We start from the raw sequence: 24,135 nt of genomic DNA, 5'->3' as shown, positions 1-24,135 counted from the left end.
TGTAGATCAGAAACAGGAGTCAGATTTACAGAAAGCAGAACTGATTTATTTATAATAAAATAATTTAGCAGTAGTTACAGGTTTATTCATCGACTGTTTATTACAGTTAAAATTAAACATTTTGTTTGTTTTTATTTATTTATTTGGAGGTTCGAGAGCGGCTCAGTTTGGGGTTTCAGGTTTTGAAGGCGTCGATTTAAAGGCTCTCGAACCCCAGGGTGCCTCACATGATACCCGACATTCTTCTTCTGCTGAAGATCCACGCTCCAGATGTTCAGCATGTTCTCCAGCTGCTGCTGCACCTCAGGACGTGTGGTGGGACGTCCCACATGATAAATCCTAACATATCCCAACCTTTCAGAGAGTCCACTCGGTTCTGAGCAGCCATTTCATCTACTTACTAGCCAAAACATTAGGACCACCTAACCCTAACCCAGATCCCTGGTGAGGGATCTATTAGATCCTGGTCACATCCTGGTACCCTCGAGCATCATTAAAACAGATCTCTCATTTTTCTGGAGGTTATTTGTTTGGATGAAAGCTGCTAACGGCCTGTCGGGGTGCCCATACAGACAGTGACTGGGTCGCCCAGGGGAGGGTAAAAATGCCAGAGCTGCTGCAGTTACGCCCTCTGCTGGCTGATCGATGAGTCTGGGGATAACGAAGATAAGGTGCGCGACCCTCCGTGCGCCATACGGATCTCCGTATGAACCCGGAATATGACTAAATCAGGGGAACATGCAATAAAATATAGACAAGTGGCTTCTAATTCAAGGTACTGGAATCAGTAATCAGAAATCTGCTGGTTTAAACCCCATTATAGACACTGTTGGGCCCCTGAGCAAGGCCCTTCTTAGCTTTCGACACAGCCGGGCGTCCACAATATAATATACTTCATAACATGGCAGTTATATTTTACAGTTTATTTACAAAATGTACACAATAAGATCCGACTAACAAACAAAAACATGGCAGGTTCCTGAGCCCAGAGAGAAGCGGACACATCCAAGAGCTCCGGGAGCACCGAGCGGCCAGTAACAGGGAGTGAGAGAGTCCAGTCTCAGGCAGGAGTGGAAGGTAAAGTGAGGAAGAGGACGACCGTGATGGATCAGAGTCCGTTAGCGCTGACTTTGGATTTCTGAGCCATTTCTGCTTCTTTAGCCTGAAACACAAACACATGAGTATTAAAGGCTGTGTCCCAAACCACCTGGCTGGCTGTGTCTCAAACCACACACACACACCCACACACACCCACACACACACACACACACCCACACACACACCCACACACACACCCACACACACACACACACAAACACAGTCTAAATCTGGTCCCTGGTTCGAATCTCATACTCAGATGGCTGTGTCTGTTTTGGGGGTTCGAACGGGTTCCTTGTTGTTGCTGCATTTGCGCCCTCTACTGGCAGGATGGTTGATTAGAGCAAGCCGTAGCCTAGTGGTTAAGGTACCGGACTAGTAATCAGATGATCGCTGGTTCAAGCCCCACCATTTCAATCAACTTAATGATCAAAGTCTTACAGCAGTACATCAGGTCTGATCCAATCAGGTTCCTTAACGAGTCAATTAACCAGAGGAGAGATCAGATTAATCAGATTAATCAGAGTCAGAGGAAACAAACACACACACACACACACACACACACACACACACACACACACACACACTTACGTGGATTAACTGAGCCTCGGGTGATGGCATGTCCAAGTCTCGCTGCTTGTCCACCAATTCCTCCGACTAAACACACACACACACACACAGTGTTTGGATACAGCCGTATAAAACATTACAGTTCCACATCAGTGCTACCTTCACTACGTTTCACTGATCACATTAAACACAGAACACAGGGGTGTTGATGTGAAGCGCACTGATGAGACGCTGTACGCCTGGACACATCTGCACCCCTCAGTGGGACCTCTTACCACCCCTGTACCCCTGTTCCTCTCCGAGACGTGTGAAGGTAGCTGAGGTTAGTCGGTTCTTCCCCTGGTGTTGGATTTCGGAGGGTTCTCGAGGGTTCTGGTACTCAGTTAGGTTCCGTTTCATGTATAAAGCACTTTAATGCCACCAACCTTCCTGTCTTTAGTGATGGGAGCAGAATCAGCCAGCATTTCCACTGAGGAGGAGGAGGAGGAGGAGGAGGAGGAGGAGGAGGAGGAGAGGGGTTTCTCTGGAGCTTCACTCTCCACTGGAGCTTTCTGTTACACACACACACACACACACAGACACACAGACACACACACACACACACACACAGTGTTGAGCTATACTCTAAAGTAAATGATGGGATTAGGGGAGTAGTAGTGTAGTCCAGTATGAGCGTGTACCTGCAGTTGGGGTACGGGGGGGATGACGGGGGGTTTGAGATCTGTCAGGTACATGGCTCTGGAGAGCAGCAGCAAGGATGGAGGAACGTTCTCGTTCAGGTGCAGATCCAACCACTGCAACACACACACACACACACACACACACGCGCACGCGCACACACACACACACACACGCACACACACAATGAGATGGGTTTCAGAACAGAACATACTGATTTATACATTTATACTGGTTTATACAGTTAAACTGGTTCATATTGGTTTATACAGTTATACTGGTTTATTATGTGCTATACAGTTATACTGGTTTATTATGTGCTATACAGTTATACTGGTTTATAATGTAATATACAGTTATACTGGTTTATACATGTATACTGGTTTATACTGGTTTATGTGCTATACAGTTATACTTGTTTATACACTTACACAGGTATTCTGCTTTATACAGTTATATTGGTTTATACAGTTATACTGGTTTATACATGTATACTGGTTTATACTGGTTTATTATGTGCTATACAGTTATACTGGTTTATACACTTATACATGTATTCTGCTTTATACAGTTATACTACTAATACTGGTTTATAGACTTATACTGGTTAATACGCTTATACTGGTTTATACTGTGCTTTACAGTTATACTGGTTTATACAGTTATACTGGCTTAAACAGTTATACTGGTTTATACACTCATACTGGCTTAAACAGTTATAGTGGTTTTTACAGTTATACTGGTTTATGTTGGTTTATACAGTTAGACTGGTTTAATACATTTAAACTGGTTTATAAAGACTAGCTGTTTTGTACTGCTTTACACATTTATACAGGTTTATACTAGTTTGTACTGGTTTGAACAGTTATACTGGTGTACACTGCTTTATACAGTTATACTGGTGTACACTGCTTTATACAGTTATACTGGTGTACACTGCTTTATACAGTTATACTGGTGTACACTGCTTTATACAGTTATACTGGTGTACACTGCTTTATACAGTTATACTGGTGTACACTGCTTTATACAGTTATACTGGTTTATACGGGTTTATACAGCTGTACTGGTTTTATTTATTGCTGAGCCTCACGCTGTAGTGTAACACTGGTAGACATCAGCACTGAACCCGGAGCTCCTTACAGCAGCAGCAGTCTTTACTCCCCCTCCACGCTGTCTGTGTGTGTGTGTGTGTGTGTGTGTGTGTGTGTGTGTGTGTGTGTGTGTGTGTGTGTGTGTGTGTGTGTGTGTGTGTGTGTACCTGCTGGAGCTGTTGACGGAGCTGATCTGCGGTCAGGCCCAGAGATCTCATTCCACGACTCCTACAGGCGGCCTGGAGCTCGTTAGCGCTCATCGCTGCAACACCTTCTCCAGCGATCATCTACAGGAGCAACCACACGGTTCAGGGCTACAGGAGAACCGAGAAGGAATTTACCCAGAACACCCTGCAGCACTACAGCGTTCTCACCTCATCGTCGGACTTGATGGTTCGCAGCTGCATCATGAGCTGGAACCTCAGCAGGTTGTTGGTGCCGATGGGCTGCAGCTCCAGCAGCTTACACAGAGCCACCAGCTGGGGGCGCTCCAGGTGCTCCAGCGTCAGCTCGTCCTCGAACAGCTTGGAGAACCGGACGATGTCCTGGGTGCTGGGCTGCTCACCCGTGTGTCTGACCTGCAGGAGGAGACGGATCCGTATGAAGCACGAGCTCAGGAGGGAACACACAGGAGCAGGGTGACGACCTGCTGGAGCTTCTCACCTGCTGGACGTAGGTGGAGAACTGCTGCGTCTGGTCTCCGCCCGCCGCCGCTTTGTTCCTGCACGCCATCTCGGCGATGGTCTCCTGAAGGAACTTGGCCAGCTCCAGTTTAGCGGCCAGACCTTTCTTCTGTTTCTCCTCCTGCAGGAGAACAGACAGCACACGGTTACTAACTGTTCCTCCTTCAGACCGGGGCCACCGATGCCCAGGTATCATTGTATGAAATGTTAAACATTTACGGCATTAAGCAGACGCTTTTACGCTGTTTGAGCAATTGAGGGTTGAGAGCCTTGCCCAGGGGCCCCAGAACAGTGGCAACTTGGTTTTGGTGGGGCTTGAACCAGCAACCCTCTGATTACTAGTACTAGCTACAACTGAAACGACAACCATCCAGTTCATGCTGCACTCTGAGCATGTGAGAGAAGCACGACTGGTGGAAGATGATTAACGATCGGGGGAAGATGACGCCTCCCCCCCCATTCCCCAGCATCCTTTTCACCCTTCCATGTGTCCTTGCCTCCCCCGCGACCCTCCCCCGCATCCCTGCCTCCTTCCCCCGCAACTCTCCCACCACAACCTGAACAAAGTCTGCGCCTCTCCTCATCAGAAACCACCAAACTGGGAGGAAAAAGGGCCATACGAGTGAAAAACTCACATCTCGATATGCTTTAGAGAAGAAGTGGCGATATTCAATCCACGATTTTCCAGGCAACCCAGTTGGGGCTGCCATGACGCCTCCCTATTTCCGTCTGCCGGTTTTTCGTTTCCGGTCGCGTTAGATTTGCTGTAGTACTAACTACAACATTATTAAACTACTTTTGGTGAGGACTGCATGGTCCAGATGTGAGCTCGGGCTCTCGGGTGCCACAACGACTCGGAGAAATTGAAGCTGTTGTTGGAAAGTTCGTGCTTTGAACACCAGCGGATTCGTAAACGCTGTCCGTGCCCTGCGCCTTACGCGTTACATTCCATAATATAATAATATTTATTAATTAAATAATAATAAAAAATTTATAATATCGTATAATGCAGTTTCACTTCGTACAGTCCAAAATTTTAGAGAGCGTTGCAGAAATTAGACAAATATCAATTAAATCCGGACACCCAGACAGACTCGGCTTGTCCAAGGGTGTAAATACCCTGTTTGTTGTTCCCAGTTCATTGTTTTAGTAAATTAAACAACGCAACACGTTTTATTCTGTCCCTTTAGCTCCACTTTCCTGCTTTACATCCACTCATGAACCAAGTACAGTATACACTGTTATAGAAGTAAAAAACAATCAACAAATTAGTCGTTATACATCGTTTATTATTTCCAACGTTTCACAGCAGTTAGAATGTTCCTCGGCTCATCCCTACCATAACCCTGCAATGCACGAGCAACCCACCGTCTCCACTACTCCACTCTCCCTCAGCATTACCCACGCATGTGCTTTTATACTTCCGTAGCTCCTCACCGTCTACAGCTTCGGAACAGACGAAATGGTTCACTATTATCAGTATAGCTAACCTCACGTCATCTACCCACTCTGTAAGCGCGGAAGGGTGGGGCACGGTCAGAACACGCTCACCACAGCTTCTTACAACGTCCTTACTGTCGAGTGCTAGGAATGAAGACAGGACTCGGTTCTAACTAAAAAAATAAACTGCTTTATTGTTCGGAGCATCAGCTTGCAGAGAGACGCAGAACATGCGAGTGAGCAGGGCAGGGCGCGTTCCAACAACACACCGAGAGGAGGGAATAAGGGTACACAGTGCACTCGTCTAACAACATGCATACATAGACAGTCGCTCTACACTTACTATTCAACCACCGAGCGTTTGTTAAAAACAAAAAAACAGTTACGAATGACCACTACTTCTGTCGTTCAGAACGTAAACACTGTAAGCGGAAGTCAAAAACCGGCTTCAGCTACGAATCACGGGAAAGGTCAAAGTTCAGGATATAATGAAAATGTAAACGGTGTATAATGTTAAAACATCTTCAAACCAACTCATTTTCCACACAGTTGGTCATTGTTTATGCATTTTCTCCCCAATTGATCGTACTCAGTTTGTCTCCCCCTGCTGGTGGATCCCTGATTGTAGGTGAGGGGGGGTGTATTGCTGCTCACGCCTCCTCCGACCCGCGCTCAGCCCTTAGCCGAACCCTTTATCACCCACGCACTCTGCACAGGCGCCTCTCTATCTGCCAATCAGGGTCCTTACACGGCGTTTGAAGACCCCGCCCACATAGTCCGGTCTCCCCTCCCTAGCCTGTGCGCGCCACAATTTGCCCCTGTTTTTTAGTAGCGCTTCGCTTTTGGTTGAGTCATTAGTTATTTATTTGTAAACACTGCGGGCGGTTCTTCGGGGTTCTTCACAGCAAGACGGTGAAACTGTGCGTGTGTGTGTGTGTGTGTGTGCGCGTGCGCCCGCCGGATCTTCTGTGCTGCTTTAAACGTACTCGGACGATAACGCGTGTATCCGATGCATGCCCGATATAACACATTCGGTCATTATCAACGTTGTGTAATACACGGACACCTGCGATATACCACCCAGCCCTAGTGTGGCGTATCCGAAGCTAATTTACCTTCTTGGACTCGGTCTCGAAGGTGGAGGGCAGCATCTCGGGGAAGAGCTTGAGGAAGACCGGGAGCAGGAACTCCATGAAGGGAACGATGATGAAGACCATGAAGGGGACGAGGCGAAACAGGTCTGCGCACGTCCTCATCAGCTACAGCGGGGCGGAGGGGAGAGATTAATCACACCTGGACTGATCCAGACATCGAGCAAACTGATCACAGATAATAATCTGGTAAAAAATGTAAACTGTGCAGCTGAGGATTGTGGGTAATCCCTAGGTTAGCTATGTAGAACAGAGCAGGGTTTTTACTGCGAAAAACAAAACCGGTGGTGATCTGGTCCCACTGTGGTTTACAAGGTGTAACGTAAAGCCTCCACAAGGTGGCAGTCGTGTAGTCAAGTTCATTTTGTTTTAATGTAGCTGAAATTAACATCGGTTTATTTTTTTTATTATGTCTTCCCTGCGACCCATTTTTTTGACTCTGGAAAACCCCGGAATAGAGGATAGTCAATGACTAACTGTTGTTTCTGTTTCTGAATAGCACTCCTTTATTTATGCCTCACACAAGACAAGCCGCAACAGTCGAAACAACTCGGAGCCGGAGAGGATCTGCCATGAAGAATGGGATAAAGCGCCTAAATCCAGGCGTGCAAAGCTTGTAGGGTCGCACGCACTCAATAAAACATGAAGCTATAATTGCTGCTAAAGGTGCTAAAGTACTAAATAAAGGGTCTGAATACTTTTGGCAGTTGTTGGAAATTAGTTACCCCCACAGTTTTACCCGATAGCGTTAAATAAATTCCTTCAACTTCGTCCATACCAAGACCATGGGCATTACTCTGGATTCAGAGGTGTCCGTATACTTGTGGTCACGCGGCGTGCGCAGGTACGTACCCTCCTCCTCTCCCGGCGGGTCAGCTGTTGCCCGTGCAGCAGCCTCCACACCATGCGCCCGGCGATATCGGTATCGATCCCCAGCAGCCTGAAGCCGTGGTAGTAGTGCTTCAGCTCGTCCAGAACCCTCTGCCCTACAGACCTACGAGCCGCGGCTTTACCGGCATCGGGGACCACGCCCGCCTTCGCCTGTTCGCCCTGCGCGGGGGTGCTTTTCACCTCCTGCAGCCGGGAGCGGGAGGAGTGGAGCGTCCGAGCGGAAGCGTGATGCGTCCGAGGGCGGGCGGGGCCGGGGAGGTGAGGGTAGACGGGCCTGGTTAGACCTGGGAGCTGGGAGCGGTAACGGGTGCAGGAGGAGGAGAGGGGGAAACAGCCGTGACGCTTGGAGAGCAGGTACGAACCCCTGGGGTGGAGAGGAGAGAGAATACATGTTAGGAGAAGCCAAGCGGCACATAACACGCTAATAACACGCTTACGCTGGTCAGAGAGTGGATGCACCCGGTAGCAGACGAGCAGGACATGGGTGCTAAAGAGAGGGGGGGCAAGTGAAGACGGTTTGCCCGCCTTTCAGTGCTACGGTGCACACGGAGATCTGTTACCCCCCTTTAATCTCGCCTGACCAGCCAGTGTTCTTTCATGTAACGAGATCTGACCTGCACATCAGTCCAGCATGGCAGAAGCTCAGGTTCTGACCACTACACAACTCCTAGCACTGACGGGTCCTTTCATCTCTGACGGGTCGGTGCTGGATCCGGGAGGAACTCGGTGTTCGCTCTGCCATCAGAACTCGGCTCTCGATCGATGTGAGGAACAGCGAGGGGAAACACGGGGGCGAGGTTGTAAACAGGTGGTGGAGCGCAATATAGTTTCTATCAGAATACATCAGCACACACACGAGTTTTACAGTATTTCTGACCTGATCGTTCTCTACAAAACTAAATATTTATTAACCTCCAACTCACTACAGAACGAGCCATGCTGCTCGTGTTGCCAAATCCACTCAGATTCATTTATTTCATCGGCGCACAAACTTTCATCTCTGGCTACTTCACTGTGTTCCAAATTATTATGCAAAAAGTGTTTAGGAGTGATAAGGTAAGAATTTTTTTGTTTGTCAGTTAAACTCATTGATGGTGATGTGTGTCAGGGCTCTTTATATCACTGAAAGCAATTGCAGACACCTGTGCTAATTAGTTTGGCAGGTGTGTCCAATTAAAGGCAAGACTACTTAAGAAGGCTGTCCCACATTATTAAGCAGCTACATTTTCAGCCAAAATGGGAAAGAAAAAGGATGTGTCGGCTGCTGAGAAGCAACAAATTGTGGAGTGTTTAGGTCAAGGCATGACTACAATCAACATTGCCAAGACACTTCATCGTGATCATCGCACAATCAAGAAGTATGTAGCTGATTCAGAGCACACACGTGTGCGTGCTGATAAGGGAAGATCGAGGACTCTTTCCAACAGGCAATTACGTCAGGTTAAAAGAGCAGCTGCAAAAATGCCTCGTCATAGCAGCAGACAAGTTTTTGAAACTGCTGGTGCCTCCAACGTTCCCCGAACAACAAGATGCAGGGTCCTTCAGAGGTTTGCAGCTGTGCGTAAGCCATCCTGTCGACCTCCTCTATCCACTGCACACAAGCAGAAACGGCTCCAGTGGGCCAAACGATACACGAAGACTGACTTCAAAACTGTTTTGTTCACCGATGAGTGCCGTGCAACGCTAGATGGTCCAGATGGATGGAGTGGAGGATGGCTGGTCGATGGACACCCCATGCAAACGAGGCTACGGCGCCAACAAGGAGGAGGTGGAGTAATGTTTCGGGCTGGAATCATGGGGAGAGAGATTGTCGGCCCCTTTAGGATCCCTGAAGGGGTAAAGATGACCTCCATAATGTATGTGGAGTTTCTCAAACAGCACTTCCTGCCATGGTTCAAGAAGAAGAACCGTGCATTCCGCAGCAAGATCATTTTCATGCATGATAATGCACCGTCTCATGCTGCAAAGAACACATCTGCATCTCTGGCTGCTATGGGCATAACAGGGGACAAACTTATGGTGTGGCCCCCATGCTCCCCTGACCTCAACCCCATTGAGAACCTCTGGAGCATCATCAAAAGGAGTGTCTATGATGGCGGGAGGCAGTTCACATCTAAGCAACAGCTCTGGGAGGGTATTCTGTCCTCATGCAAAACAATTGAAGCAGATACCATCCAAAACCTGACAAATTCAATGGACGAGAGAGTTCAGAAGCTCCTTTCGAACAAGGGGTCCTATGTGCAAATGTAACATCACCTAGAATAAAGTTTTGACTTGAAAACTGTTTGATTTCAGTTTGTAATAACCTGCTAATGCTTATAATTTCACAAATGACCATTTTTTTGTTCTTTATAAAAATGAAAAGGTTGAAAACTCTGCTGTGCATAATAATTTGGAACATGCATTTTGAGTGCATTTTGAGTGTTTTATTTTTTTAAAAATATACTGTTATCATTGGCAGTTTGTTCAAAAACCTTTCAATTGTACTCTAATAGTTGATGACTAAAAAATTACAATGACTGCAATTCATATAGGTAATTTTGGAAAATCTGAGAAAATATTATTTGCATAATAATTTGGAACACAGTGTTGTTAATGTGCATGTTTGGACGTGGTATCATTAAACCTTTCATCACTTCTCTCGTGTGTTTTCGTGACAGAACGTAGTTTTGGAGAGCAGAGAAGCTCGCCTGTGATTCCCCCTGGTGATAGATGATGTAAAACCCCCCATCGCCCATCAGTGGTGTAGTGTGAACATTACAGTGACCCGGTGTTAATCAGAGTGTCGTGTCGTGTAAACTTGGTATAAGCTGTTCAACAGCCAGGTGTATGTTTACATTACATTTACACTGTTGTAGCGTGTCAGACATATAAAATAATAATAAAAAATGAATGTTACTGTTTTCTGTTTTGGATTAATTATTTATGTAAACAAAATACAGAAATATTTGTAATAATGAGTGTTCTTTGTACAATTATCACATTCGTTCTCTGAACATCTGCACATATTTAAACAAAACCTGTTCATGTAACTCAAATATGCCTAAATGTGCTGAATCGAAATCGAATCGATCCAGGAAATTAGTGGCGATACCCAGCCCTAGTTGCCACCCTCACCCCTGATTAAGGAGGACCAAGGGTCAGGCGCACCTGACCGCTTACACAGCCACCGATCGCTTCTTTCCCCCCGGCCACAGAGTGCGGTATCGTGTCCAGAGAACCGCGCACTGCCATCCACGATCAGCCACCCCGTGTGCAGGCGCCTCGACCGGCCAGCAGAGGACGCACTTACACCAGTGCTGAGGAATCGTGTGTCTGCGTAGGTGCCCGGCCGGTCGATAGCAGAGCCGAGATTGAAGCCCGAGAGCTCGAGATCAAGCAGCAGTGGAATTGCAATACACAACATGGATTTGGGTAGGAATGATCAGATTGAGGGGTAAAATAATAAAAATGTATTTATATGACCGAACGTAACAGATCATTTCATTAAAATTGGTTTAGAACCTAAATTAGAAAGATCTTAATGAAAGGAAATCAGCACAAACTTTAAGAAAACAAAGCAGTGTAAACAAAAGCAAAAACAGGTCATATTTTCTCACCTGGATCTGGTCACCGCGATCAGCACCTGTGAGCCGAACACCGCCATGATGGGATCGAACCCGAGCTCCGACCTGCCAAAACAATACAAACCGGTTCAGTACAACAGCAGCAAAACATTTCTGAACACTCAGCTCAGCGTCTGGCTTTCACTTTTACTTCCAACAAGGTAAGAACTCCCAGTACTCCCACTCCTACTGACCCAAATAACTAAAGGGGCACATGAGGCCCTCGGAGTTCTGCTGCTAAAATTATAACACCCCCCCCCCCCCCCCCCCCCCATGATGAAGCGATGCCAAACAAGACTGGCACCTGTAGTTTATGGCCGACTTCCAGGAACAGTCAATTCCATCCACATGTCTCCCAGAAGTGAGAAAAGAGCCTGCTGTGCTCATGGCTCAGGCCTCGCATTGCCTTGTCGTATCCAATTCCCCAACGTAACGTCCTCTGCAGTGTTGGATTCCCATCCTGACCAAGGAGAGCCACAGACGATCACGTGTGCTGTCAGATCATCCATCCAGGCTGACCCGTTTGACCGTCCTCCCTCAAACACGGCCAATCCTGTCTGTCTGGGCGCCCAGCCGGTCGGCAGCACAGCTGTGTTTCCGCAGCGCCCGATTTACAGCAAACCTGATCATCTTAGCTCCTAGACTGCACCTAAACATCCAGCCATCCAGACTGATTTTCAGGAACCAACCTTGGCACAGAGAGACCACTGTTCCATGTAATTTGTACTCACAGAATGACATGTCCAGATGATCTTAGGACCTAAATGTGTTCACAAATGCCAACAAATGACATTCCACACAATCCATGACCTGCGTTCTAAAATCTGCAGTCAGGCAAACTCTATTTATATGGACACAGAGAAGTTACCTGCTTATTCATTTATAACCAGTACTGGGGGACTGTTAAGTGACTTTACAGAACATACACAACAAGATTAATCATCTAAGCCTCTGTCTGTATATTTCTGATCCATCAGAAAGCCATAATGATCCAATAATTCAGCTGCAGCCAAAGAACAGTAGCAGAAATGACTGCAATGGAAGGAAAGCTGTTTACAACCAATATCCACTTATCTATGTAAATACTAATATCATTTCCCAGTCGTTACCATGAGTAGTGCACTAGATAGGGAGTGTGTGGTGCGCTAGATTGCGCTTACGTAGTGCACTACATAGGGAGCGCGGAGCTGTTTTAAACACAGCCAAACGAACCATAGTTCGCTGATACACACGTCTGTCAAAACCGTTCTCAACCCAACCTGTTTAAACGCGTTGATTAGAGGCGAATACACATTTAAACACATATTATAAAGTCTACCTTTACACAGCGTCTGTGTCCTCTGTGCTGAAGTGTTGTTAAGCAGATGTGTGAGTGTTCTCACGGCAAAATGGAGTTTCACTGTAACGGGGGTCAAATTTCTTCTTCGGCGAGGAGAAAAAGGCACAAAAACACAATTCTCTCAAATCAATCAGAGCCATTCACGACCTCCAGGTACTCCCGAACAATTAGTCTGAATCTGTGTGAGTTTAAATCCAGAGATTTGGGTTTAATCCGGAGTTTAATCGGAACTGGAGGAGAGAAGCTGAAATCCCCCCGAACTCTCCCCTCAGACTCCACACACCAAACAGCCAAGCCGCTCTGAGACCCGGATGAGGGTGGAACGGAATTATGATTGACAGAAAATTGGACCAATGAGAGGTTGATTCGCGCATCTGAGGGACGAATAGCAATCCAGCTGTTCGAGAAATTCTCAAAGCCACTATGAGCAGCGCGGAATGAGTGACAAGAAAATCAACCAATAAAAACACGTCGAGCAAAACTATAATCGACGGTAGCCAATCAGATCTCTGCAAATGAACACGCGACGAACGAGTGTACACTCTAGGCATAACCAGAGCCGTAGATAGAGAGAGTTGCGACACTCCTTGATCTCGCCGCCACGCGGTCACGTGGTTCATGTAACCCTCCGATAGTTCCAAACAAACCCAGCACTGTCATGTTCTCATATGGGACAGGCAGCAGTAAATGAAATATTAAACAGTAAATAATAAACATTTGTACAATTTCTGGGTATTTTCACCTGCCTTTACATTTACTGCATCTGCTTTAATGTCAATTTTGTATATGAAGTGGAAGATTGATGTTTATAATGACTTAATAGGTCGTTCTTGTTAACACACAGTACATTATATTAGCATACATTACATAATGCGATATCATTAAGTAGTTTAAACAGTTTTTTATGTTTTGTTTTTTACATAAACTAATCTCCCTTCACTTTCCTGAGGATTCATAATAATAATCATTTTGGTTAAACACTAAGCCATGTGGCTGGATTCATAAGGTTTACCTGCACTAAATGAACAGGTTCATAAACACACTACCGCACCTTTAACATTATAGTGCATGTACATGACATAGCATTCATTCATCTATTTCATGAGTAAGTAATAATTTATTTCTACATGTAATACATGAATTAATTCATAATTAATATGCACTAGTTCATTTTGTCTAATGTATGTGGTGGACAAGGTACACAAACCATGTAGCTGAGTTGAAGTAGAGATATCCAAGGTAAAATATTACTCCAGTAAAAGTAGTAGTAAAAGTAAAAATACCTCCACTAAAGTACTAAACTAAATTTACCTTCAAATGTACTTAAGTATGAAAGTAAAAGTATAATGATTTATTATGGCTCTGATGTTTTATTATCATTTCTGTAACAAGACTCTTGATTAATCAACTTTTAATTAATCAATTTTAGGTGAAAAGACTCGTGTCAATAATTTAGCTTAGCTGACTAAGCTAAATTCAGTTATATCTATTAATTAAGATAAACATGTAACATTTAGTGCTGAGCAAATGCTAAACAATAACAGTATTAAGTATATTAATGACATTAAATTCATTATTTTTTTTAAAACAAAGCAACAAACAGCTAAAAATGTTGGATAAGTAGTGGAAATGAATGAGGCTCTATGGGTTGTTTGGAACTATACAGAGCTCCACAACCCGGAAGCTGCACAGAAAATATGTCCCGCCCCCTTTCCAACGGTTCCCTATGGGAGTGTCGCCACTCTGTTCTCTCTACCGCTCTGGGCATAACTACCACGGAGTTTCGACGACCCGACCCGATCTGAGAACAGTTATCACATAGAACCAGAGCAGCGTTGGTGTGGAGCGGTAATGTACGAACTGTTCTGGGATCAGCTGTTCTGTAGCGCAGTATCACATTACAACTCCGACAGTAATGGCTGAGGTTTCAGTACATGACGGTTCTGTTTTGTTTCCAGAGTGACGCTACAGAACAAACATCATAAATACAAACATACATTATTACTGTAGTAAATAAATATCCCCCCCCCCGGGACTCCCTATATATAAATGTAATACACTGGTTAATAAATACCTTGTTTAAAGCGCCCAAAATTATTATTATTATTATTATATTATTATTAGTATATTATTATTATTCTTACTTAGTATTATTCTTACTTTTTTATTTTTTTTTGTTTTTTTTGTTTTTTTATATAATGTTGTGTTATGTATGCTTATTCGATGTACAGCACTTTGGTCAACGTAAGTTGTTTTAAGAGTGCTTTATAAATAAAATTTACTTACTTACTTACTTATTGTATTATTATTGTTGTTTATTATTATCGTTTTTATTATTATTATTATTATTGTTTATTATTATTGTTTTTATTGTTGTTTTTATTATTTGTATTATTATTGTTATCTATTGTTTTTATTATTATTATTGTTATTGTTTTTATTATTGTTTTTGTTATTATTATTATTGTTTTTATTATTATTGTTTTTGTTTTTGTTAATATTATTATTATTTTATTATTATTATTATTATTATTATTATTGTTAATATTATTATAGTTTTTGTTAATATAATTATTATTGTTTTCATTATTATTGTTGTTGTTATTATTTTATTATTATTATTATTATTATTTTTGTTGTTGTTATAATTATTGTTATTATTGTTGTATTATTGTTGATAACAGCAATTATTATTACAATTATTAAACAATATTATATATGTAGCAGTAATAACAATGAAAAATAAAGGCAAATTATTGTGCCTTTAATGATAAAAATAATAACCAAATAATTATTACTAATTGAATAACAACAATCTCACTATGAATATTTTTTTTACTTAGTAACAGCTAATATATTTTAGATTACGTTTTTTTTTTTTCGTATAATAACAATAAAAATGACATGAGAATTAATTTATTGATCATAACTATATATTTAAATGTGTTTTAGGTACTATTTATAACAACCTTTTGTGGGACTCTAAATTATTGCCAGTGGTTTTGGAATTGGATGTCCAACAATCTAACGACATCGTTTGGCCAAATAGTGTATTTTAGTGAAGAGCAGGTCTTGACCACCTAATCTGTGCAATCCAATAAAGTGGCTCCTAATCCCATCAGATAAATCCAGTTTAGCTTCCACATCCTGACTGGAATGATTGGGGATTTTTGGCTTTGCTTTAATCCGACAGCATTCATTAATTCAATGTGTTTAATCTGTGCAGAGTGGACCGATGGTCTCAGTAATAGGTGACAGATGAGGCTGGTCAGTGGTCATTAGAGACACTGGGCACATGGCAGGAATGCCAGCTGAACAGAGCTGTAGCACAGCCACACAGACATAGAGTGAACATGCTAAACTCCCCACAGAAAGTGACTGGATGTAAGAATTTAAGCAAGTTCTACAGGATTCCTGCTTTGCTGTGCTATCATTGGGTGAATCCGATTTATCCAATCAGGATAATTAGTTTAATGGCACTCGAGTGGCGCAGCTGCTGTTGGGATCCAGGGTTCAAATCCTCAGTGGTGCTATGGATAGGTGAAGTGCATACAGGAGGGAGATTGGTGAGGCCCTGTAATGGATTGGCGTCCTATCCGGGGTGTTACTGCATTGGACCCAGTGATTTTAGGGCAACTGGACCCACTGTGACCCTGACCAGGATACACAAGTTGTAAGTACAATGATCAGTTTAATTTAGTATCCTTGTTTGGTGCAGTTTAGTCATACTGAACATGGACGGTCATTCACGGTAATTAATTTAAATCTGGCAACCTGTCATTAAATCTGGTCATTTTAAGCAAGTTAATCTAGTAAAGTTGATCTATTGAACCTGACCATCCCAACTGTAGCAAGTAAGACACCTCAATAAATCCAGGATGATGTATAAAGAGGGTAAACCTGATCAATTTTATTCAGTTTAATCATTTTGCCAATTTGCCTGATCAAACGGGACAGGATTGATTGCTCAGTGTTTGTGTCATTGCCTTTGATCAGAATTTCTTCCAATATATCTGTAAAGTGTAATCAATTCAAATTAATTAAATTAATCAACACAACCCGTATTGTACCTGGCAACCCATTTTTGATAAATCAAATCTAAAACCCCTCACAATCTTATTTGGCAACCCTGAACAATCCAAACCCTGATGGTTGCTGATTAGCAATTATAAAATGCAGATATGATTTGTGTATAATGGTCACACTCTGATTGACCAGTCGGCTTTGAAATGTATCTGGCAACCCTAATTAATATAATCGTTTAACCCTGATTAATTGTAGTGTGTAATCCTAGATGGTCCAATCTGGCAACCCGGATAAATCTGAAACGATTTTACGTCTCTGATTGTACAGATGTTTTGCTTCGAATTGATGCTTGATTTGGCAACCCGACGTCATCAATAACATTGTTAGACCCTTTCGTACTTGATCAGCATTGCTTTGATTAAAAATAATATTTAAATTAATCAGTACTATTGAGCAATGTGACCAGCTTTAAGAAACGAAAGAAAGAAGAAAGCATTTCAGTCCTGCGACTCTGATCGATTAGGTTGTTTATTTAAAAAAATATAAATTTTGTACACTCATGTGTGATTATTTCAATCAATCAGTGTTAATTAAGTCGGATTGATGAAAGGATGGTGTGTTTTTGTGCTTGCGCTTGATCAGACGAGTAGCCCTGTTTAGTCCAATCTGGCAACCCGGACTGAACCAAAACGGCAACGCTGATCAAACCAGACAAACCCGACCGGTCTGATCTAACGTGGAGAATCTGATCAATCGATCCTGATCAATACCAATACAGATTTGATTGGTGTGTTTATATTTTTTCACGGCTTTGATGTTGTGAGCCGGTTTGGTCCAATCTGGCAACACTGCGGCGGGTGCAGAGGGGCTTTTGTTGCACCCAGGTCGGGAGAGAGAGGAGCCGAGGCTCAGTCTGATCTCTGGGAGCCTAAATTACTCCGATCTGCACTGAAACATCGGGCCTGTCTGATTAATCCGGGTCTGATCTGAGTCCCGCTCGCACCCACAGCTCGGCCCGCGGCTCCTCGGTTCGGTTCCGTCCACACATCTGTGCTCTGCTCCCCGGATCTGGTTTTATTCTCTGGATTTGTTTAGAATGGGAAACGCTGAAGGTACCGACATTTTCATTCTCATCCTGTCCTCGCTGTCTGATCAGCTCGTTCCGGGGATAAATGCGGGATTAATGATTAACGCAGCCGGCCTGGGTGAATAATGCAGCCGCGCTGGGTCCGATTATTCGATCCGATACGATCTAACGAACTTTAATCGGAAATGTGAGAAACCGATTCGGGCCAGTTTGATTTAAAGGGCAGCCATGTTGGCTCGCAGACTGGCATACATGTTGTACAAGGCGCTGTGTGGTGGGCAAGAGAGAAGCTTCTCCCTCCACCTCCGTCCGATTACTTTAGCTCCTCATTCACTACCTAAACCGATCCGATTAAACATGTTAACCTTAATCTTAATCTCAATCTTAACCTTAATCTTAACCTTAACCTTAGTCTTAATCTCAATCTTAATCGTAATCTTAATAAACATCCAGTTTCATTTCGACGTCTTTTCACGAGCATTTAAGCATCACGGGAGCCGCTTCATTTCGCTCATTTCACCTGAAATATCTACAAAATTCATATTCATCCGAAATATTCAACATTACAACATAATTATTATTCATAAACTGTGTAGAAATTACAGCTACACGCGCTACAGCCTTTAATCTATAACATTATATCATCCAGGAAATCTCTAGCAGCTAGCATTAGCACTGATACCAAACAATGTTGCAATTAAGTTCGATACAATGTTACACTGCATGTACACTGTAACATTACAACTGTACAAAATACACTGTAACATTACAACTGTACAAAATACATTGTAACATTACAACTGTATAAAATACACTGTAACATTACAACTGTACAAAATACACTGTAACATTACAACTGTACAAAATACACTGTAACATTACAACTGTACAAAATACATTGTAACATTACAACTGTATAAAATACACTGTAACATTACAACTGTACAAAATACACTGTAACATTACAACTGTATAAAATACACTGTAACATTACAACTGTACAAAATACACTGTAACATTACAACTGTATAAAATACACTGTAACATTACAACTGTACAAAATACACTGTAACATTACAACTGTATAAAATACACTGTAACATTACAACTGTATAAAATACACTGTAACATTACAACTGTATAAAATACACTGTAACATTACAACTGTACAAAATACACTGTAACATTACAACTGTATAAAATACACTGTAACATTACAACTGTATAAAATACACTGTAACATTACAACTGTATAAAATACATTGTAACATTACAACTGTACAAAATACACTGTAACATTACAACTGTATAAAAACACAGTAACAACATTACAAATGTACAAAATACACTGTAACATTACAACTGTACAAAATACACTGTAACATTACAACTGTACAAAATACACTGTAACATTACAACTGTATAAAAACACAGTAACAACATTACAGCTGTACAAAATACACTAACATTACAACCAAAATACACTGTAACAACATTACAAATGTACAAAATACACTGTAACATTACAACTGTACAAAATACACTGTAACATTACAACTGTACAAAATACACTGTAACATTACAACTGTACAAAATACACTGTAAAAATGTTACAACTGCACAAAATACATTGTAACAACATTACAAATGTACAAAATACACTGTAACAACATTACAACTGTACAAAATACACTGTAACATTACAACTGTACAAAATACACTGTAACAATGTTACAACTGCACAAAATACATTGTAACAACATTACAGCTGTACAAAATACACTGTAACAACATTACAAATGTACAAAATACACTGTAACATTACAACTGTACAAAATACACTGTAACATTACAACTGTACAAAATACACTGTAACATTACAACTGTACAAAATACACTGTAACAATGTTACAACTGCAAAAAATACATTGTAACAACATTACAGCTGTTCAAAATACACTGTAACAATGTTACAACTGTACAAAATACACTGTAACATTACAACTGTACAAAATACACTGTAACAATGTTACAACTGCACAAAATACATTGTAACAACATTACAGCTGTACAAAATACACTGTAACAACATTACAAATGTACAAAATACACTGTAACATTACAACTGTACAAAATACACTGTAACATTACAACTGTACAAAATACACTGTAACAATGTTACAACTGCACAAAATACATTGTAACAACATTACAGCTGTTCAAAATACACTGTAACAATGTTACAACTGCACAAAATACATTGTAACAACATTACAAATGTACAAAATACACTGTAACATTACAACTGTACAAAATACACTGTAACATTACAACTGTACAAAATACACTGTAACATTACAGCTGTACAAAATACACTGTAACAATGTTACAACTGCACAAAATACATTGTAACAACATTACAGCTGTTCAAAATACACTGTAACAATGTTACAACTGCACAAAATACACTGTAACAACACTACAGTCATACAAAATACACTGTAACAAAATTACAGCTGCACAAAATGCATTGTAACAACATTACAGCTGCACAAAAATTAACTGTAACAACATTACAGCTGTACAAAATACATTGTAATAACCTAGTAATGGCACATAATACATCGTAACAACATTACAGTTGTACAAAATACATTGTAACATTACAACTGTATAAAATACACTGTAACATTACAACTGTATAAAATACATTGTAACATTACAACTGTATAAAATACATTGTAACATTACAACTGTATAAAAACACAGTAACAACATTACAGCTGTACAAAATACACTAACATTACAACCAAAATACACTGTAACAACATTACAAATGTACAAAATACACTGTAACATTACAACTGTACATAATACACTGTAGCATTACAACTGTACAAAATACACTGTAACATTACAACTGTACAAAATACACTGTAACAATGTTACAACTGCACAAAATACATTGTAACAACATTACAGCTGTACAAAATACACTGTAACAACATTACAAATGTACAAAATACACTGTAACATTACAACTGTACAAAATACACTGTAACAATGTTACAACTGCACAAAATACATTGTAACAACATTACAGCTGTTCAAAATACACTGTAACAACACTACAGTCATACGAAATACACTGTAACAAAATTACAGCTGCACAAAATGCATTGTAACAACATTACAGCTGCACAAAAATTAACTGTAACAACATTACAGCTGTACAAAATACATTGTAATAACCTAGTAATGGCACATAATACATCGTAACAACATTACAGCTGTACAAAATACACTATAACGGTACAAAATACACCGGAACAACATTACAGCTGAACAAAATACACTACAGTATAACGGTACAAAATACACCGGAACAACATTACAGCTGTTCAAAATACGCTATAACAACACTACAATCATACAAAATACACTGTAACAACATTACAACTGTTCAAAATACGCTATAACAACACTACAATCATACAAAATACACTGTAACAACATTACAGCTGTACAAAATACACTATACGGTACAAAGTACATTGTAACAACATTACAGCTGTTTAAAGTACGCTGTAACAACACTACAATCATACAAAATACACTGTAACAACATCACAGCTGTATAAAATACACTGTAACTGAACAAAATACACTGTAACTGTACAAAATACATTGTAACAACATTACAGCTGTTCAAAGTACGCTGTAACAACACTACAATCATACAAAATACACTGTAACAACATTACAGCTGTACAAAATACACTGTAACAACATTACAGCTGTTCAAAGTACGCTGTAACAACACTACAATCATACAAAATACACTGTAACAACATTACAGCTGTATAAAATACACTGTAACAAAATTACAGCTGTACAAAATACACTGTAACAACATTATTACTGTCCTTGAGAATCCTCATCACTGCTGTACTGGCGGCCTCTGCTGGCTGGTCGAGGTGCTGCACAGAGATGATGAATAATGGAGAGCAGTGCCTGATCCCTGAGTGAACCTGCCTAATTCAGGTGAAAAGAAGCGGTCAGCACTGCACTCATGTCAGAGGGGGCGTGTCTTAGGTACGGCCCCCCTCGGTCAGGGTCTGCAGCAGCAGATTACGGGGGAGAATGTATAAATAGAAATAAAAAAGAAGGTTTCTCATTAAACAAGAACGTTTGTGTATTAATTGTTCAGTCAGAGATAAAGAAGAGTTGCAGTGATCATTAACACGACTCTTCCCCTCCTCAGACCCTGTACGAAAAAGGGAAACTTAAGGATGCTGGAGCAGAACAATGGATTTCTCCTTCTCTTTCATGCACGGGATCATGGGAAACACAATCCAACAACCTCCTCAGCTCATTGACTCGGCCAACATCAGACAGGACGACGTGTATGATGCCATCAGCGACCCCGGGGACGAGGGCGGCCCGTCTGCCTACGATTCGCCCCTTGATCCGGGGTTTCCCTACCCTCCCGACGACCTCGGGGTCGTCGCCAACGGCTACCAAACGGGAATCGGCACCTACGAACAGCCTGCCAAGTTCGCTCTGTACTCGCAGTTCCCCAACGGCTCTGCCAACGGCTACGGCGCCATCCGCAACTATCACCCCGACCACGGCCTGGTGTTAGGGGAGGGGACGGTCCTGAGGTCGCCTGTGGTGCAGGAAAAACCTTCGTCTCACGTCTCCTCTCCTCCTCTTCCTCATCCTCACCCTCACTCGCATCTTCATCATCAACCTCATCCTCCTCAACCTCATCAACATCAGCCGCAACCACAGCAGCAGCAGCAGCAGCAGCATCCTCCAAATCCTCAACTCCTACCTCATCATCCTCATCATCATTCCTCTTCCTCACATCACCTAGCCCCGGTTTACCCCCCACCTCCTCTCATCCTCCCGTCCTCTCCACCTCCCCTTCCCCCCTCCGTCCAGGACGCACCCGCCGCAGAGCCCGTCACCCCCAAAAAGACGAACTCTCCGGAGATCAAGATTAAGATCATAAAGACGTACCAGAACGGGCGTGAGCTGTTCGAGTCCTCGCTCTGCGGAGACCTTCTGCACGAGTTCCAGCACTCGCCCAGGAGGAACGAGCACAAGAAGGAGAAGAGAAAAAAGAAAAACGGGAGACACGCCGGACTCACGGAGCAGGACGCCAAGCCCGGTGAGGGTCAGACCGTCGTACAGGAGCAGCAGCTCGTCCCCAGTCTCAAAATCCCCAAACTGGAAACTAAAGAGTACAGGGTGAGTGTTCCACCTTCATCAACCTCGTTTAGCTCAGGTTTAGGGGTTCGTTCAGCTAAACTGATCAGTATGTGTGGGATACACCAAGAGAACGGTACAGACCTAAATGCCAGACACCAACAGTAAGTAATTCAGTAGGTGTGATGTATTGGGGTTCCTCTCGCCCCTTACAGAGGGAGTGTATTCTGATTGATGACCGGTATAATAAAGCATCTCTATCCTGATGGTAGTGGTCTTTTCCAGCATGGCGTGCTGGTTAAAATGGTGCATGTTACTGGTTGTTACTGGTGAGGAAGCTGGTTTGAGATGATCCTGTTGTGACTGTGGATGGCAGGTGGACACGCCCTCGACCCCCGTGTGTATGGAGTACCAGATTGGGGACCTGGTGTGGGCCAAAGTAGGAACGTTCCCGTGGTGGCCCTGCATGGTCTCCTCCGACCCTCAGCTCAAAGTCCACACCCGTATCAACACCCGAGGTAACGACCACCCACACCTCACCCCCTTATTACCCCCTCATAACACCCCAGTGTTCTTTACATTTGTCTTTACATCAACCCCTGAGGTACCACATAATTCTCATCCTCTTATTTCCCATAATACCCTGTGATCTATACGTTTCCCTTTATATTAACCCCTGATGTACCACACTCACCCGCTCACTACCCATGACACCCCAGTGTTCTATACATTTCCCTTTATATTAACCTTCAAGGTACCACCCAAACCTCAACCTCATTACCCATAACTCCTCAGTGTTTACCCTTATATAGTAACCCTTGATGTACCACCCTCACCCCCCGACTACCCATAATACTCTGTATTCTATACATTTATCTTTATATCATTCCCTGAGGTACAACACAAACCTCACCCTATACCCCGTTCTATACGTTTCCCAATATATTGACCCTTGAGGTACCACCCTCACCCTCTCACTACCCATAACTCCCAGTGTAATATACATTTCTCTTTATATTAACCTTCAAGGTACCACCCAAGCCTCAACCTCAATACCGATAATACTCTGTATTCTATACATTTACCTTTACATTAATCCCTGAGGTACTGCCCAAACCACACCCCCTTGTTACCCATAACACCCAGTGTTCTATACAATGCTCTTTATATTAACTATCAAGATACCAACCAAACCTTACCCCTCATAATTCATAACACTCCAGTGATCTATACATTTATCTTACATTAACCCCTGAGGT

The 24,135-nt window shown here is 42.3% G+C and overlaps 2 protein-coding genes across 4 annotated transcripts in view; one reads left to right on the top strand and one right to left on the bottom strand.

The window, feature by feature from the left end:
* Positions 1–24: 24 nt before the first annotated feature.
* On the bottom strand, positions 25–12,840 carry letm2 (leucine zipper-EF-hand containing transmembrane protein 2). The gene is made up of 11 exons (XM_063014037.1): positions 12,529–12,840; positions 11,205–11,276; positions 7,567–7,969; positions 6,679–6,822; positions 4,104–4,244; positions 3,815–4,018; positions 3,608–3,727; positions 2,349–2,462; positions 2,094–2,219; positions 1,690–1,755; positions 25–1,162 (listed from the first exon to the last, which is right to left on the bottom strand). The coding sequence occupies exons 2-11, from the start codon at positions 11,249–11,251 to the stop codon at positions 1,109–1,111; spliced, it is 1,419 nt and encodes a 472-aa protein (XP_062870107.1). The 5' UTR covers positions 11,252–11,276; positions 12,529–12,840; the 3' UTR covers positions 25–1,108.
* A 4,584-nt stretch (positions 12,841–17,424) lies between these two features.
* nsd3 (nuclear receptor binding SET domain protein 3) overlaps positions 17,425–24,135 on the top strand; it is a 36,894-nt gene continuing 30,183 nt past the window's right edge. For all 3 annotated transcript variants that reach the window (XM_063014225.1, XM_063014227.1, XM_063014224.1), the window contains exons 1-3: positions 17,425–17,687; positions 21,927–22,918; positions 23,253–23,394. In XM_063014225.1, coding sequence (XP_062870295.1) covers positions 21,971–22,918; positions 23,253–23,394 — 1,090 coding nt within the window. In that variant the 5' untranslated portion in view covers positions 17,425–17,687; positions 21,927–21,970. The remainder of the gene's footprint in view (positions 17,688–21,926; positions 22,919–23,252; positions 23,395–24,135) is intronic.

The sequence above is a fragment of the Trichomycterus rosablanca genome, chromosome 18 (genome assembly GCF_030014385.1).
Source record: "Trichomycterus rosablanca isolate fTriRos1 chromosome 18, fTriRos1.hap1, whole genome shotgun sequence".
In the NCBI taxonomy this organism is placed as follows: domain Eukaryota; kingdom Metazoa; phylum Chordata; class Actinopteri; order Siluriformes; family Trichomycteridae; genus Trichomycterus; species Trichomycterus rosablanca.
This window is presented reverse-complemented; position numbering and strand designations above follow the sequence as displayed.